The 19,141-nt window shown below is 39.6% G+C and overlaps 1 protein-coding gene across 3 annotated transcripts in view; it reads left to right on the forward strand.

Moving 5' to 3' along the window:
- The first annotated feature begins 3,522 nt into the window (after positions 1-3,522).
- Positions 3,523-19,141, forward strand: part of ZNRF2 (zinc and ring finger 2) — a 95,999-nt gene continuing 80,380 nt past the window's right edge. For all 3 annotated transcript variants that reach the window (XM_045564228.1, XM_045564230.1, XM_045564229.1), the window contains exon 1: positions 3,523-4,705. In XM_045564228.1, coding sequence (XP_045420184.1) covers positions 4,246-4,705 — 460 coding nt within the window. In that variant the 5' untranslated portion in view covers positions 3,523-4,245. The remainder of the gene's footprint in view (positions 4,706-19,141) is intronic.

Genomic DNA, 19,141 nt, shown 5'->3' on the forward strand with positions numbered 1-19,141 from the left:
TAAATACAGTTACATAAACTATTGATGTTCTCTGAAGGATTACCCAATAATGTGATTCCTAAATGCTCTAAATTTTAGAATTTAAGATGTAAGTCTGTAGTCACCACTAAAATCTTGAACAGTGTTTTCTGTAGAATATGTTAAGATAAACATAATGTTTAGATGGTCCATTTACTTCTTTAAAAAATAAAATATAATAATAGGAAAAAAGGCCTATTTAAAGATGGGTAATTGGCCAGGCGAGGTGGCTCACACCTGTAATCCTAGCACTCTGGGAGGCCAAGGTGGGAGGATTGCTTTTGAGGTCAGGAGTTTGAGACCAGCCTGAGCAAGAGCAAGACCTTATCTCTACTAAAAATAGAAAAATTAGCCAGGTGTTGTGGTGGGTGGCTGTAGTCCCAGCTACTCAAGAGGCTGAGTCAGAAGAATTGCTTGAGCCTAAGAGTTTGAGGTTGCAGCGAGCTATGACGATGCCACTACACTCTATTCAGGGTGACAGAGTGAGACTCTGTCAAAGAAAGAGAAAAAAAAGAAAAGAAAGAAAGAAATGAAACAAAGGTAATTATACACATAGTTTTATTTTGGTAAACAAACCAGGTAGTGTATGAACATTTTTTTTTTAAAGGCAAAACCAGGGCCATCTTTAAAACACTATAATGAGAGGGAAAGCAGGTTGGCAAAGACTTGAGCAAAATGTGTAGGGCTGGTGCTGGCTGCAGGAGAACCCTGGTGGGAGGCTGTGGGACCCAACTGTGGGAACCAACAGGTGCCACAGGTCTTCTGCCCTATGTAAATCTGCTGTCCCATGTGTCAAAGGTCTGATCCAGCACAGCTTTAAAAGAGGCAGCAAGACAGGAAAGGGGAGCACAAAGGAGAATAAGGGTAGAAGCTTCCCTCAACTCAAACTCAAACTAGACAACAGCAAACGGGTCAGTCAGACATTTTTTATTGAAAGCTCATAAGTAGCTTACCTGTTCCAGCATGGGTTTCTGGCCAATAGTTTTGTCAATGTGAAGTACTTTAACAGAACATTCAAACTAATCTCAAACCTAAGTCTTGGGTCAAAATATCATCATTTAGCCCTGTGAGGAGGAAGAAAAATATAGTATATTAAAAAGCTTCAAATATGAGGAATTTTAAGGAGCAGGGGCTCTGGTCTCTTGACAAGTCAGCAGGACATTAAAACAACAGTTCTGATTGTGTACAGGGAAACATCATGCAGGGGTGGGGAACCTGTGGCCTTGGGGTCACATGTGGACTTCTGGATCATTGAGTGTGGCCTTATTGAATCCAAATTTTACAGAACAAATCCTTTTAATAAAGAAAGGGATTTGTTCTGTGAAGTTTGGAATCACTCGAGGGGCTGCATTTGGGGATCTGCAGGGCCACATGTCACCTTGAGGCTGCAGGCTTCTGCAAATGTGGTCTGAGGTCTGGTGGCAGCAACACCACTGGCAGCTTGTTAGTATGCAAATTCTCCAGGCCCAACCCTTAGCTATGGAATAAGAATCACTGAGGGTGGGGCACAGTAGTCTGTTTTAACAAGGTCGCCCTATGCACTAAAGTTTGCAAAGTGCTGATTTATCTAGATCATTGTTTGTCAAACAGCAGATTACAACCCATCAGTGGGTTATGAAATCAATTCCATGGGCAGTGACCAGCATTTTACAAAAGTGAAATAGAATAGAAATACTACCCATGTGGCATAGGTATTATCTTACAAAACTTGTTTCAGTTCCACATATGTGTACACCCGTGTGTAGTCATTCGGATGAAGTAACACTTTCAATTTTTGAAGAACTGCTAGGGTGTAATAAAGAAGCTACAAATTTTAAATGAAGTCAGAACTGGTTGGTTGACAATAAAACACAATGATAGCTTCATGCAGATTACTGTTTGGAGAGAGATGAGAGGGTTGAGGAGAGAGGGAAGAGGGGTAAGGAAAGAACATAGAAAGCCACAGTTTTATCCCCAACATCTTCGTGGGGAAAGAAACAAAATGGCCCACTAGAGAGGAGATGGAAGGGGCACCCACCACAAGGGAGATGAGAAGGAGAATAAGAACATGGTAAATTCATGAGTTACCTTCAAGAGACAACCATTTTAGTACAACTGGTGAAGATGTATGCATTTGCTCATTTATTCATTCATTCACAGAACATTGATTGTACCATCATAGGTGCCAGGCACTGTGTTAGACGGCGGAGGCATGAAGTTGATCATGGAGCCAGTTGTTTACTGACAAGCAAGAAGTCTAATAATGGTAACAATATGATCAGTGCCATGAAGGAGGTATTATACAGCAATGAGTGGGAACACTGAAGTCAGTCTGTGATGATGGGGAGGAGGGTTGTGACAGGGGACATCTGTAAGGAGATTAAAAAAAAAGATGACCACATTTTAACATGATATTCCATATAGTGGCAATGAGTACCTTCATTTTTCCATTTATGTGTGTGTATATACACACATACATATATACACAGTGCATATAAATGTCTTTATATCTATATTCTTCACTCTTTGTTTAAAAACTTGATGCCCATACTTTTTGAAAGAGTGATGAAAATCATTACATAAGTGACTCATTGCAAATATGGGAAAAAAACCAAAGTATTTATTTCTGTAGTTTGTATAAACCACCACTTCCTATTACTTTCAGGTAGGTGGCTCTTTAGACAATGGGAGGGTCAGAGAGGGCTGTTTCCATGTTCTGCCATCAAGATACTACACTACACCTAGGAACACACTGAGAATTTTATTAAATGACATCTTGGAGAAATTATAGGATCTTCAAGGTGCAGGTGCCCTAGGATTTAATATAAACATTCCAGGTGAGGAACCTAAAGTCCAAAAAGGTAAAATAATTTGTTTACTACACACAATTTAGTTTGGTGTTGGGCCTAGATCCCAGGTCTTTTGAGTAGGGCGCAGCTTTCTCCGCACCTCAGTGTTTGCCCCACCACTGAGGTCAGGCTGGATTATCCTGAGTTCCTCCAACGCAGCACTTCCTCCCAGGTTGGAGTGTTTCATGGGGTAAGTCTAATTCAGAAAGTTGGCTTTTGAGCTGCTTTTTTTTTTTTTAAATCAGAGTAACACCAACGAGGAGGGGAACACCCACTGACACCAAATGGCTCTGGACACCTCCCCACCAGGAAAAGCAAAAGGGGACACACGCTCTTCTCCAGCGTCTGCTAGCCACGTGCGGGAGGAGGGGCCGCCTTCTGGTTGGCGCCCCGAGGGGCTCCGTCCCTCCAATCGGCGTAGGCCCCGCCATGGGGGCGGGGGCACGCTCCGGGGAAGGGGGCGGGGCCGTCGACCTGTCCATCACTGAGTCCGCGGGTGGCAGCACCTACCACCCCGCCGTACCTTGGCGAGGCGGGGCCCAGGCCGGCAGGCCGCGGCCGGAGGAGGCGGGGCCAGGTCCGCGCGAGCCAATCCGCCGGGCGGCGCGAGGGGGCGGGGGCGGGGTCGCCGCGCGCGACCCAAACACACAGGCCCAGGCGCACCCTGGAGCCGTGCTGCTCCGCGGCCTTCCGGTGCGAGGGCCGGGGAACCTCCTCTTCTCGTAGGCACCCCCTCCTCCGTCGCCCAGATTCCCCTGCCCCTCCCTCACAGGGACAGCGAGGCGACGGTTGCCGGGAAGCGCGCGCCGCCCCTCCCTCCCCTTGTCCGTCCTCCCCTCACGCGCCACCCGTTTTTCCTCTTTCTCCGTTAATAACAGCTGGGTGGCTGGGGGCGGGGGGAAGGTGGCCCCAGCGGAGTCTGGGCGGGCGCCTCCCACTCACCCGCGAGCCGCCGTGGGAGCTAGAGGATGGCGGCGGTAGCGGCGGCCGCCCGGGAGGAGGCGGTGCCGAGGCCCCGGGCGCAGAGCGCCGCGGCGGAGAGCGGCAGCGGCCCGTCGTCGGGCACCAGAACCGAAACCAGCGGCAGCCGCACAGCCACCTGAGCCGCCCCTTGCCGCCGGAGCCAGCGAGCCGCGCCCGCGGCTGGGCCCTCTTTCCTCTCCGCCTCTCCTCGTCTCTCGCGCCCCCGTCAGGCCGCCGGCCTTTCCCGCCGCCCCCGAGAAGAAGAGCGCGCCGGGCGCCGACCGCCCCTCGGGGCGCCTGGCGGCGGCCCTGGACGTACGGGGGCCTTTCTGGGCCGGCCGCGGCGCCTCGACCCTGCCCTTTCGCTCCTGCGCTCGCTCCCGCCCTCCCCGCGCTCGGAGCGCTGCGCGCGGGCCCGGCCCGGGGCAGGGCGGACATGGGCGCCAAGCAGAGCGGCCCGGCCGCTGCTAACGGCCGCACCCGCGCGTATTCGGGCTCCGATCTACCTTCCAGCAGCAGCGGAGGGGCCAACGGGACCGCAGGCGGCGGTGGCGGGGCTCGGGCCGCGGCCGCTGGGAGGTTTCCGGCTCAGGTGCCGGGCGCGCACCAGCCCAGCGCCTCCGGCGGCGCCGCGGCGGCCTCGGCGGCCCCGGCGGCCCCGCGCAGCCGCTCCCTCGGCGGGGCCGTGGGGAGCGTGGCGTCCGGTGCCCGCGCCGCGCAGTCCTCCTTCAACATCCCTAACAGCAGCAGCGGCCCGTACGGCTCGCAGGACTCGGTGCACAGCAGTCCCGAGGACGGCGGCGGCAGCAGGGACCGGCCGGCGGGCGGGGGCCCCAGCGGGCCGCGCCTGGTGATCGGCTCCTTACCAGCTCACCTCTCGCCGCACATGTTTGGAGGTACGGTCCCCTCCCCGCGCGCCGGGCCCTCTCGCCTGCCTCCCGTGGTGGCACGTGGGCCGCGGCCGCCGCTTATTTTTACCCTCTCTCCTTTTCTCCTTCAGCTGGGGCGCCGGGGGGTTGCCGCCCGGCCCGCGCCGGGTCCCACTCCTGGGAGGAAAATCTGCACTAAACCCCTGCGGTGCCGCCACGGCTTAGACGTAGAGTTTTTGTTTTTAAACACTGTGAGCACCTTCAGCTCAGTAGCAGCTCCCCGGTATAGAAAGACCCGTTTTTTTCCAATGAGGTGACTGGAGCAAATGTTGTTTTAAAACAAATCGACGAAACAGCCCTTGTGGTGTGGCTTTTAGTAGCAGGAAGTCAGGAGGAGACCCGTTGCTAAATGTAGTTCTCTCTGGGAACTCGAGTGGTGAGAGCAATTGTTAAAGGCCAAAAGTCCAAGGGTCTCAGATGAACATTTGAATATTTGAAAAAGGAGGGCGTTATCATCTCCTTTGCACTTACGTTTAATATAGAGGTGTCATCTGGTAAGTCTGTGTCCGTAGTCCCACTTACTACGTACACTTTAATTGGATGAATGCGTTAATGAAAAGTGTGTTTTTAACTCCAGTAAACTATTTTAGATCATAGTTAATGTGAGACGTTAATTTGAACATGGCGTTTAAAAAAATTGAAAACATTTTCTCGAGAGAAACTAACAGTTATTACAGTTCTGCCTACAAGGTGCACTAATTGGCTAGATTCTTTTGAAGAGCAGTGTTGACCAGAGTTCAGGAAAAGTCACTTGTAAAAAAGGGAAATTTTTTATAACAAAATGGTCTGCTTTTATGTAGAAACAGGAAGGGTGTGCTTGTTCTGAGGAAAGTGAATTCTGCCTCTCCAATTAAGTTTTACGCTGATCTCCTTTATTGCAAAACAGTTAATAGTAAATGAATCAAGACCACCTTCCCCCCTTTAGGAAAAGAAACAAAAGTGTAGAAGGTAAACATTCTCATATCATTGCATTATGTATCTGATATTGGAAAAATTGACAGTTGAACACAGATGTGCAGTGAAAACATCCCCTCCATTTTTGTGCCCCCTTTACTCGTATATTGATAAATGTAAGAATTTTGAGTAGGGATTTGGTAAAGTGGAATATTTGGTAGTGTAATTTGTTTTGTTCAGTGTTATCAGCATTCATGCTAGCAAAAATTAAAAATAGGAATGTCATGTTTATGTTTTCCCGTTTTTTAAAATAATCCTTTGCACATTCAGGTGTAACAGTTCTTGACTTTTAATGAGCTACCTTATTTTAAAGTAATCTTTGCTACGTGAGTAAAAATATTCTTGCTTCCTAAAATTGGGCCATCTTTTAAAAATCATTTGTTTTGAGAAAAAGAACTATTGGTGTCCTTACTATGATTTAATCACAACTAACACATAAAGGTGCTGTAGTCACCACATCCAGGAATTTAAAAAAGGCAGTTTCTTGAGAATTGGAGATTAGAGCGAGAATAAAGGGTCAACTGGGTTTTAAAAATACCTTTTTAAAGTGAATATTTGAAAAATATGTTTTGATAACTGCTAAATGCAAATTTAGCAAAGTTTGCTAAAGAAGGGGGAATAGGAAAAGGCTTGACAAGTTAATATTTAATATACTGATTACTGTTTTTATTCATTTTTTTAAGGGATGACAAAAATTATGTTCGTGTGGGTTTATTTTGTTACAGTGAATACCTTCCGTTCAGAGTAAGGGACAAACAGTTGACACCTGTGCTATTAATTCATAGTAAATGAGCAAATGGAAAAGACCTAATTGCTTATTTATCTTTTTTCTTATCTAAGTTCCTAGATTTGTGCACTCAATATTGTTCTTTTAATGCTCTTAGAGTTAGGATGACTGAAGCCGAGTAGCAGGACAGTTACACTGTCTGGGGGACTTGTGGTAGCCTTTCTCAACCAAGTTTCTGGAGACAATTGAACTCTCACATCCTAGGTCATCTATCATGTGCAATGAACTTTTATGTCCAGTGCAGAACAGTTCTAGTTATGTTCTAGTTCTTTCTTGGAACATTTGTGAAAACAATCACTCAGATTAATTTTCTGTGTTCCATGATTCAATGAGGGGACCTTATTGAGAAAGGCTGTAAAGGATCAGAGAAATTACCTGTTTTTATTATATTATGTGATCAGATAAAAGTGCCATGACCCTAAATCCTTACTGAGACATGGAGATGGAATACACTTATGTAAAAACCCATCTTTCTAGTGCCTTACTGAGATTTTTATCTATATTTCAGTAGATGGGTTCATTAGGAAGGTAATAGAAGCATGTTTATCGTTATGGTGAGGTTTACAGAGCTAGATGATGAATCTTAGTTTAAAAATTAGAATTGACTCTACTTCACGTTGACTTAATTTTTTAGTATGTATTTTGGCGTTAATGTGTTTGTTCAGTTACAAATTGTACAAATGTTTGGGCATATATAAAGTCACTCTATCTGAAAACAGGAAAGGATTATTTATGAATTAATGGAAAATTCTTACTGTAATTTTGTAAAACTGTTTTGTTTATATTACGTCTTCTAATATACTGAGATTCAAAATTATTCTCTTGTGAGCTGTCATGTAATTTATAGAAAGTGAAAACTTAAACAGCACCACTTTTCCACTTTTTTTTTTTTTTTTACACTTAGGAGTCTAGCGAGTCAAAATGTTAATAGTTCCCTTATAATGAATTGCCAGATTGATCGAGGAGGTTTCTGCATTGGTTTTATGTATTGCTCTAATTTAGATATATATTTAATTCTGTCTAGAAAACTGGAAGAAAGGTGCCTAATGCAGATATTTTAGTTTTCAGAAATTTCCTAGAACTGAGTTGCTGGACATCAAAATATGATTATAATCTATACAGGAGTTTTTAGGTGAAGTAGATCTTTCCTGTTTTTGTTATTTTCATACTGGTGAGTAATAACGTTAAAGTGAACAGAAGCCTTGTCTTGACTACTGCTAATACTGTCTATCACCTTTCTTTAAGGGTATAGTCTAATATTGTAAAAAAGCTTGATGATGCCTTAGGATTTGCTTGGCTTTATTTTATGTCTATGTTTTTTTCTATCAAGTTTCTAACATTTATAAAAGCAATTAATATGGATGGTAAAAGAGACTTTACTGATGTAGCAAGGGTAGATGAAGTGAATTGGACTATAAAAATATACCACTGAATGGAGATTATTTCTGGAGAAATCATGAGGACTTTTACAATGTATCTATGAGTTTGGAAGTGAAAATGTAGAATGATTTAATTTAAGACAACCAGTGGTACTGGGTTGCTTTTGGCCTCTTAACTGTCATGAACTTGTTTAGGTGTGGTTTGCTCATGAGTATTTCAGTAGTCTGATTGTAATTCAAGTGCCTCCTGCTACTTATGAAACATGTTTCCCCATAGGAAGGAGTTTAGGTTATCTCTAAAAACTGAATATGTTAAATAAGACCTGTATTTCTAAGAATTATTATTTCTTTTAATTTTTAAGACAGATAAGAGTTTTTATGGTATTAGGTTATCTCTATTAACCATTATTGAATTATTCTCAATCATTACTTTTAACCAGTAACAAGTGCCAAAATGTTTGAATTTGGGATATTGTAGTTAATCCTTGTCCTTTTTCCAAATGTTCTTTTGTTCAGTTGAAGACCTTTATCATTTATGGGGAGTGGCAGAAGAGAAATGTCTGCTATTTTTCTAAGAAAAATGACCCTTCTAATTACCACCCTTGCCACCCCTGAAAAAATAAGAATTTTCGTTCATGCTTCTCACTTGTAATCCCATATATCTTTATACGCTATAGGAGATGCCTTATGTTGTATGCTTTGCTATACTGAAGTATGCCCTCTTTCATCGAAGTTTCTGCTTTGGGAATTTTTGGAAAGTATTCTTGACAGCAAGGTGCAATGTGGGCTGGAGGCAGGAGTGGTATGAGTTGCACAGGGCATCATCTGATCCTGAGAGCAGCATGACCTGAGTACCTGGTACTTTGATGCTGTGCTGGCTGCCATAATGCCTGAGGGAGTAAAAGCTCTGTTGTCCTACTAACAGAAAGTGTCTCCAGCAAGTCCTCTACTCTTCTCTAATTTGATTGCTTTGCCTGGTGACCAATTCTTATTTTTGATTACCAATATCATTAATTAGATATCAATGTTTTAATATTTATTATTCATTTTGTGTTTGTAAGGAGAATTGCCTTAATGTTATACTTATTACATATATTAGGTCTATGTAAAATTGGTAAATGGGTTAAAAGAGAAGTATAGGAACTGCTTTATGTAGAAAACTACTTTCTAAGTTTTACCGTATGTAAATACTCCTAAGAACTATTGTTTATTTGAAATGTTAGTCTGTGTTTTAATTTTGCATGTACTTGACTGGTTCCACATTTAAATGTTTGAGAAATTAGGGGGAACACAGCCCTTTTTGTCAACAGAGGGTTCAGAAATACCTTAGGTTCTGATTGTGTTCATTTTCTATACTGCTTATTAACAAATTACTACCAATTTAGCTGCTTAAAGCAACACACATTATCTCACGGTTTCTGTGAGTCAAGAGACTTGGCACAGCTTAGCTGTTAGCTGGGTCTTCTGCAAGATGGCAATCAAGGTGTTGGTTAGGGCTGGATTGTTATGTAGAGACTCAAATGGGGAAGGGTTTGTCCCCAAACTTTCTCAGGTTATTGGCAGAATTCATTTCCTTATGGTGGTTAGGTTTATAGCAGCTTGTTTCTTCAAAGCCAGCAAAGGAGAGAGAGAGACTATCAAGGTGGGCTGGCACTACATTCTTATGTAATCATGATGTAATCACATATAGTCTAATGCCTTTGCTGCATTTCATTGTTAGAAGCAGTCATAGGTCCAGCTCACATTCAGGAGGAGGGAATTATGTAAAGATTTAAAGACCAGGAAGTGGGAATCAAGACTAGTCACCACATTGAATCTGTCTGCCACATGGATTATGGATTTAAAAAAAATGATTTCAGAATATTACAGGGGTATAAACATTTTGGTTATATGTATTGCTTTTGAACAGTTTGAGTCAATGTTATAAGTGTGCCCATAACCCAGATAGTGTGCATTGTACCCATTAGGTGTGAATTTACCCAACCTCTTCTCCCTCCTAGATTATAGATTTAGATTGACCAGCTAAACATGTAACTTTTAACTTTTTTTAAAACTCATTTTTCATTTACTTTATAAAAGTTGTAATAATGCATATGAACCGAGCTCCTTTTAGGGGCTGGGCATTGTAGGTGTCAAGGGTACACACTTGGTGCTTCTTCCTGCTCTTGCTCAATTCTGTTGAACTTGAGAGATGGACATGTGATTATTATACAGTGTAACAAGTTTCATAATAGAACTATTAACAAAATGCTTAGTGAAGTGTCTTTATCTAGGATAAAGAATGCTTCACAGAGGAAGGTAACGTTTGAACTGTGTTTGGAAGGATTTAGAAGTTTTATGAAGGGAGGGCACTACAGACTAAAGAAAAATCCATAGGGCATACTGGAAAGTTAAATATGTCTGGACTGTAGGAATGATGAGAACATGAAGCTACCAAAATAGAAAATTGGCCCAGTTGAAGGATTTTATAGTGCTATAAGTTTGTCTTATCCAACTAACCTTGAAAACAGGGTGATGATATAATCAGGCCACTGGGCACCATTACAATCATAGTTTTTACATGGATGGTGACCTTGTCTAGTGGGGCAGGGCTCAGCCTTAAAGCTATGTGCAACAACCTTGAGCAGGATTAAATTCTTCAGGAGGGGAGTAGGGTAACAGGAAGATAAGCTAGGACTCTTTTAGCATATAATTGGTGGAGGATGCCTAAATTGAAATCACCGCATTGGTGAAGAAGAGGAAAAGTTGGATTTGATTGAGCTTTCCAGAGTAGAACTGATAAAATTGAGAACCTGGGCACATAGTGATGTGTTTAACAATATTAAAGATGAAAGGAACAGGTTTTAGGAAATGATAATGAGTTCTTTTAGGCTTGTTAAATTTTGAGTGGCTATAGAATTTCCATCTAGATAGAAGTATCCTTTAAGCAGTTGGAAATATGAGTCTCTAATTCAGGATATTACAAAAAACTGAGAAATCATCAATTTGTAGATTATAAGTGAATTCAAACAGTATAGAAGGTGTCCTAAGGGATGAATATAAATTGAGGAGGAACAAAGATGAAATCCAGGGGAGGAAGTATTTTAAGAGACAGGCAAAGGAAGAAGCCAACAATTAGAATTGAACTGTAAGGAAAAGAAGTTGTTTAAAACATTTTTTAATTATAAAAATAATATGTGTTCATTAGGGAAAACTAACATACAGAAAAGCATGTATAAGAAATTGCAAGTCACTTATAATTTTATCAGAAATAACCAGAATAAAATGTTGATGCCTATTATTTTCATATATATAATGTATTTGTTTCAGGTATAAAATTTTGGAATATTCATTTTATGTATATAAAACCTTTCTAATTTCCTAGTATAAGATTTTAAAGCTACAAATTTTCCTCCAAGAAATGCTTTAGCTGAATTCCACAGGTTTGAAGTGTTTTTGTTAAAATTCAGTGAAAAAAAAATCTGTTAATTTCCCTTGTGATTTCTTCTTGATCCATGGTTACATGTTCTTTGATAACATGCTCTTTCCACACTTCATCAGTTTCTAACATCACATTAAAATTTTTTATAACATTTTTAATTTCCTAGTATTCCAAAATTCACTCAACAAATATTTACTCCCTGGCGCTATTCTAGGGATACAACAGTGAGAAGCTCCTGCTTTTAGGGGCCTTTTATTCTATTTGGGAGAGACAATAAACAAACAAGTAAAATATATAGGGTGTTAAGTGTAATGGAGAAAAATGGAGTGGAAAGGCCAGTAGAGGTGATGGTGTGGAGACTTATCCAAGGTTTCTGTTTTATTAATAATTAGAGTTTTAAGGATGACCTCACTGACAAGGTGGCATTCAAGGAGAGAGTGAGGGAGCAAACCATAAGGATCTCTAGGGAAAAAGCATATTCAGGCACAGGGAACATTAACTGTAAAGGCTCTGAGGTTATGAGTGTAGCTGTGTGCTCTGGAAACAGCTGTCTAACCAGGGTAGTTGGAGTATGGAGGGCATTAGAAGTTGAGAGCAGAGAGTAATGCGGGGTGTGTGAGGGTTAGGGGCAGAATCATAAAATACCTTGTAACCATTGACCTGTGTGTTTTGGCTTTTGTTTTAAAGAGAGTTGTGGAGACATTGGAACATTTTTGAGCAGAGGATTGACATAACCCGACTTGATTTTTAAAGGATTACTCTGATTTTGAAAGGATTACTATGTGAGAGTAAACTCTAGAGGACAAGAGTCAGCAAGAAGGCATAAATCCAGGCAAAAGATAAACTTTTGGACTAGAGTGGTAGCACTAGAAGTGGTCAGAGGTGTCCAGATTCTGGATATCTAGTTTTTGAAGATAGAGCCAACTGGATTAGATGTGGAGGTGTGAGAGAAAATGAAGAGTTTAGGATTTATTTGGTGATTCCTTATGGTTGAGCATTTAGTTTGTTTGCATTTTGCTGTTAGTGTACATACTATTACTGTCAACACCCTGGTAAGCAATGTTTTACGTTTCTCCAGTTCTTAAAAATTTATCAGACATGGGATGGCTATAACCAAAGTCATGCATTTGTTCAAGGTATTTGATCTTTATTGTCAAATTGCCTGTTTAGAAAGGGCAGCTTCTTCTAGCAAGTGTATAACTGTGTAACTTTGTAACTATGTAAATCTTTTCCCTCCCCCCCCATAAAAATTCAAGTGAAGTTTTTGGTATTTATAAGTACAGATTGGTAAATAGATTATGAGTAACATCATCTATCAGAGTCATGATTTCATTCAGTGCTTTTTTTTTTTTTATTTCAGCTTATTATGGGGGTACAAAAGCTCAGGTTATATATATTGTCCATGTCCCGCCCATCCCCCTGAGTCAGAGCCTTTTTTTTGTTTTGTTTTGTTTTTTTGAGACAGAGTCTCACTCTGTTGCCTGGGCTAGAGTGCCATGGCATCAGCCTAGCTCACAGCAACCTCAATCTCCTGGGCTCAAGCAGTCCTCCTGCCTCAGCCTCCCTAGTAGCTAGGACTACAGGCATGCGCCACCATGCCCGGCTAATTTTTTCTATATATATTTTTAGCTGTCCATATAATTTCTTTCTATTTTTTTTAGTAGAGACGGGGTCTTGCTCTTGCTCAGGCTGGTCTTGAACTCCTGAGCTCGAACAACCCACCCGCCTCGGCCTCCCAGAGTGCTAGGATTACAGGTGTGAGCCACCATGCCCGGCCTGCTTTTTTTTTAACAATAAAGAAACATAGTATATCAGAATAATAAGTATATTCAATCATTTGAATTTTGTAAGTTCTGACCGTGTGGTATATCCTAATTTTTGCTTGAATTGTGATTAGTCTGTAATAGCTCATTAATTTTTCCCATTTTATACATGTGAGCTGAGGGAAAAAAAGAACGAAAAAAACCATATATAGCTAATATGTGTTATTATGTGTAATTTGGTTTGAACAATAAATCCTATTCTTGTTGATTTTTATTGTTCTACAGTTATCTCTATTATTTTCTTTCTGATTTTGTAAAGTTAGTTTTGTTCTTTCTCTTAGTTCATTTATTTTTTCATTTATTATGTTTTAGTGATAAAAACATTTAAGGTTATGATTACTTCTTAACCTTTAGTACATATAGTCTAAAACATACTTTTAGATATTTAGTATTTCTATTGTCATTGACTACACTTTTTTCTTTTTAAGTCAGTTCTATGGTGGAATAATCTTGTTAACTACATTTTAATATTTTCTTTTACTTGAAAGTTAAAGTATAGCTTTAACATTTTTAGGTAGATTTATTGTTCTTACTACCCTTTTGTTATTTCTGGTGTTAACTAGAAATACTGCATTGTCATCAAAGAATCTTAAGATTCTTTCAGTTTTAAATGATAGAAACACAACTCAAAATAGCATTAAGTCGAAAAACATTTGTCTCAAATTATTGAAGAGGATCCCAAGGTTACTTCTAGAATTGAAGGAACAGGTGCAGGAACCAAGGCCCCTGGAGGTGAAATATAGCAGTTCTATGTGTGTGTTTGCGTGTGTGCACATAAACACATAACAGGCAACCTAATCTCCTTTTACTTCCCACTTAGTTTTATCCTCTTCTATGTTGTCAACCGAAAATAATCAAAAAGGTCAGATTCTAGTTTAAAGAGAGTTTGTTCAAGGTTGAGGACTGCAGCCTGGGACACACTTCCAAGTTGTCTTGGGGAGTGCGCCAGAGAACGAGAGGCTCAAGTTTTTAAAGAAAAAAAGGATGACTCAAGACGGCGTGATTACAAAAATTGTTCCTCAGGAATTCTCATTGGTTTACAGAAATAACATTGGTTAGTGATTGGCTATATACATTGCTGAACTATAGGGTGTATGGCATTTTATGGTTACTTGGTGCCAGTTAGTCTAAAGCCCTGCATAGCAAGTGGCTTCAAGAGGTAATTATTTAGCTCAAAGGGGAGTAAGATGTGACTGCTGTTACATTTTAAATGCTTTTCTGGGCCTGATAATTTAAAGGAGCTGGCATTCCTGAGATAAAAGGTTTTTCTTTCTCATTTGAATATAGCCCTTCTTTAAGCTCATGGCCTACAGGCTTGCCGTACTTCCCAGCACATGTGATTTTACAGGCCTAAAGGGAGTACTTCCTTCTGCCTCCAGCAGAAAGGACTCTGATGAGCTCAATTCAAGTCCTGTGCCTATCCATAAATCAATCGCAGAAGCAAAGGAGGTTGGATGCTGTCTATGCTGTCAAAATATATTTGATAACTACATTATTATGTCTACGTCCAGGCTTTATTTTGTTACAGGGAAGAGTTTGTGTCTTCAAGTCAGGCTTCTTGGATTGAGTCCATCTTCTCTGTGTGAATTTAAGCAAGTTACTTAGCACCTCTGTACCTCGGTTTTCTCATCACTAAAATCAGTATAAAAATAATACCTGCTTTTATGGTATTGTGAGGGTTAAAGTAATTCACGTAAGGTCCTTCATACCTTCAACGTTTGAACTTATTATGAAAGTGAAAACATCCAAGATTCATGCCCACTTCCCATTCTCGCCCTTTACAAGAAGACCATGTGCTTAACTCTGGTACCACATTCCTTTCTCTTCCCAACTTCTTAGATTTTGCAAAAAATCCAACATTTTAGTTTATGTCACTGTTATTTTTGTATGTGTCTCCTATCTTCAAAATTCTCCCCTGAACATTTGAATTAACCTTTGTGGCACATTTATTGTGCCAGACACATGGTTAAAAACTCTGTAAATATTGAATATTCTCCAAAATATATTTGGTAACTGCATTATTATGTTTTAAAATAAGGTCATTGATTACCAAAATTATTGTATTTAAATCATACTTTAAAACTTACTGCTTTAGAAAGAAGCAATATGCTATGTTTTTATTTGCATAAAGTAAATATATGTAAATTGAATTTTTGGACCAAAGAAAATAGGTATAATGTGGATTATACAAATGGAGACAATCATAAAATTGCCTTAGAAATAAAATTATGCTGTGCATATAGCTCTTTTATAACCATGTGAATGTGCTACAAAACATTCTTTATCAGTCTGAATATGTTTTGTGGGTGGTTGGAGCTGATTGGAAGGATGGTTGGTAAGAAGATAAGGCAAGTCAGTCTTTTTGTTAAGTGTGTGCTGCTTTTCTAAGGCAGAATCTGAAAAACTTAGTATTTTTATAGTTGTTGTTTGACTGACTACATCTCAGGCAACCTCAATGACATTGCATTTAATAAAGTAATTTACTACTGGTGCTTTCACACTCCCTGGTCTGAGAGTGCTGAGGTCTTGATTTGGAATTCTCCAGATTTCCTGTCTGTCATAGCACTTCTTCATAAACAGCACATCTGGTCACCTTGAAATCTCAGTTCCTTAGTAATTCCTCTTGTCCACTCTTTCTGTAATATCTTGCCATATGCAGAGTTCTTTGAAGGATTACCATTAGTTTCTTTAAGAAAAACCCACTAAACTAAAATTAAGACAATACTATAGGCCACTGTAAGTGTCTATAAATATTGAACTAGTACTCTTATTAGTAATTTATATGTTAGGACAGTGATTTCATAAGCACTATCTCCTTTGAGTCTCATGTCATAAAAAGTAGGTAGAGTAGATAATTTCCTGAGCTGTTATTTAGTGCTCTCTTCGGCAGCACATGTATTAAAACTGAGCTGTTACTTGGAGATGGGACTAAGAAGTTAGATGAACTACTTGAATTTGTATTTTAAATGTTACTTATTCTGTATTTTGGTTTTAAAGTGTATGGAACCTAATTATGTTTCTTTTAGTAATTCAGAATCTTGTTCACAGTTGGCTGCTTTTCTTTTCCTGCACAATTTTATGTTTTCTTTTTTGTGTTTTAAAAATTTTAGATTGTTTTTCAAAACTGTTTAGTTTTTTAAAAAATTTGTTTAGTTTCATAACCCTCCCTCATTTGTATAAATCTCCTCTCAGTTTGTTCATACACATAAGGTATTCTCTGAATTTTATTTGCTTGTTAAAGTCTCCTCTGGGGCCCTCTTGACCTCCCTATTCTGAATTGGTTATTGAGTGTGCCCTCTCTCTTCCTCATCCTGGAGATTCCATTTGCCTCCATCTTAAGTTTCATCTCCTATTTCCTTGATGTCATGTCTTATCTTTCTTGATATCCTCCATTGTTTTTGGTGGGACACAGTCACCTGTGTCCTACTGAGAAAGAATGTGTGTAAAGTAAAAATTTTTTGAGACTTCTGTGTCTTCTAAATGTTTTATTTTTGCCCTTACTCTGATTGATACTTTGACTTGATACAGAATTCTAGGTTGGAAATTATTTCCCCTCAGAATTTTAGATGTGTTGCTCTGTTGCCTTCTGGCTTCTAGTGTTGCTGTTGAGCAAAGGGATATCATTCCAGTTTTTGATCTTTTGTATGAAAATTTCATTATTACATTTCTTCGGAGGGTCTGTTTGCATTCATTGTGCAGTATATTTGGTAGGCCCTTTCAATCTACTACTTTCATTTTGGGTGGTCTTTTCAAATTGTTTCTGTGATTATTTCTTTTACCATTTTCTCTTTGGTTATTTAGATGTTAGACACCTAGAGTGATCCTTTGCTTTTTTCCTTTTCTGTTTTTTAATCTCTTTGCTTTTTGTTCTTTTGTTGGGGGATTTTTTTTTCAATGTTGTCTTAGGTTGATTTTTATTTCTATAATTTTTATTTTTAAATAAATTTTGTATGTTTTTTAATTTCTAAAGTCTTTAAAAATTGAGGTTTTTTTCATATATTCCATTTTTGTGGGTATAACATCTTTTTCTAAGAAATATTACTGATAGGTATTTATGTATGCTTATATTTGTGTATATATGTTTGTATACGCTGTTTTCTCCTTCTTGATTACTCAGTTTCTTCCCAGTTGCTTTTTCTCTGTTTGTCTTCAGTCTCTTGTTAGGTATTTTCCTTAAATGTTTCATGATCTTTGGCTGACTATTCACACTTTAAAGTAGAACACTAAAAAGCTGATTGGAAGCTCTGTGCATGTAGTGTCATCTGTCTGGGCCCCTTTCTTAGGAATATTAAATTATTGTCTTTTCTTTTGGGCTAGTCATATTTTCCAGAAATGACTTTTCTTGCCTAGAAGACATAATTTTTTTATGCCGGTGTTCTAGGAGCAGAGTGAGAAGAAGGTTGGGAGTCTTAATACTCAATATGATACTTTGATTTAATCTTAGTATTCAGTATCAACACAGTACCTCTGCCCTCAGCTATTCCTGCTGTCCCCAAGTCCAGAAACTTTTTGCTTTCCAAATAGCAAATTTCCAGTTTAGTAATGTGAGGGTTGGAGTTGCTTAGCTGCTGGAAGTCAGGGAGAACAACTGGGGAGATCTAACAGCTTCTTTCTTTTTTTAGGCCTGCCTTCACCCCTGCTTCCAGGGGTATCTTGTGCCTGCCAATTCTTGTGCCTGGTGTAAATCAGGTTGCTTCTCTGCTTTCCTGCAATGAAAATTATCACTCATTTATTTTCTTTCCAAAGTCTAAAGATAATGCTTTTTTAATTATTGATCCATTTATAGGCTTATTCCCTTTAAAAAATTACGTTATCATTTTAGTAGGGTGGTTTGGACTGAGCAAAAACTGATAAATGTGTACAACTAGTCATCTTTAGAAGTCCTCTTTTTTACATTGCAGAAGAAATTGGAATCCATTCCTATAAAATTCAGATGATGCAGATAAAAGTCAGTTTCAATCCTCTTCTGGTGTGAACATATTCAGCTACTCATCTTTAACTGGAAGTTCCCTATTTTAAAATTGCAGTAGAAATAAGAATCTACTGCTATAAAATTCCAAAAATTTAGATGAAATGAAAGTTACTGTCTATCCTCTGGTGATCCCATTCTCTTCCCTGATGTAACTATTATCATTTTTTGTATGTATACTTTCTAACTTTTTAATTCATTTACATATTTATAAGTACATAGAAAAAAAGTACTTTGACTTTGTATGTGATTTTGCAGTGGAGGCTGTTATTGGTAAGAAGGTGGTTATACTGCATTTTTCTAAAACCTTCTTTTTCTCTTTAGTACGTATTTAGGGGATTTTTCTGTGAGAGAGCATATAAATGCAACTCTTCTTTCTACATGCTGTATATTTATTGTTCCATGATACATATGTACCACAGTTTACTTAGCCATTCTTCTATTAGTAAACATTTAGAATGTTTCCACTTTTCTACTTTCCCAATGTTATAGTAAACGTCTTTTATGAATATGTCTTTGTACATATGTACAAATTTTTCTAGGGTGGATAGTATTCTGACACTAACAAGTATACGACAATATAATTCTGGCATTAACCACCTGGAATTAGTATCAGATTGCACAGGTTTAAGGGTACCATCCTAAGAAGGCTGTCTTCATTTCACATACCAGCCACACTTCAGAGGTCCCCAAGCCACCTGCATTTCTGCCCACCTGATCACAAATTTGGGGGAATCCCAGGACCCCTCAGGTTTTGTAATTCAATAGACTGACTCACAGAAGTCAGGAAAACACTATACTGATGATTACTATTGTTTAGTTTTATTATAAAGGATATAGATCATGACCAGCCAATTGAAGAAACACAGTATGAGGTCCGGGAGGATCCTGAATGCAGAGCTTTTCTGCACTCTCCCTGTGGAATCAGTCTGTGGCTCCCTCTTGGCACATCTGTGTGTACACATACCAGGAAGCTCCTCCAAGCCTAGGTGTTCAGACTTTTTGCTTGGATTTCATTATGTAGGTATGATTGATGGAAAATTGGCCAATTAATTTAACTCAATTTCCAG

This window comes from Lemur catta, chromosome 11 (genome assembly GCF_020740605.2).
Source record: "Lemur catta isolate mLemCat1 chromosome 11, mLemCat1.pri, whole genome shotgun sequence".
Taxonomy (NCBI): domain Eukaryota; kingdom Metazoa; phylum Chordata; class Mammalia; order Primates; family Lemuridae; genus Lemur; species Lemur catta.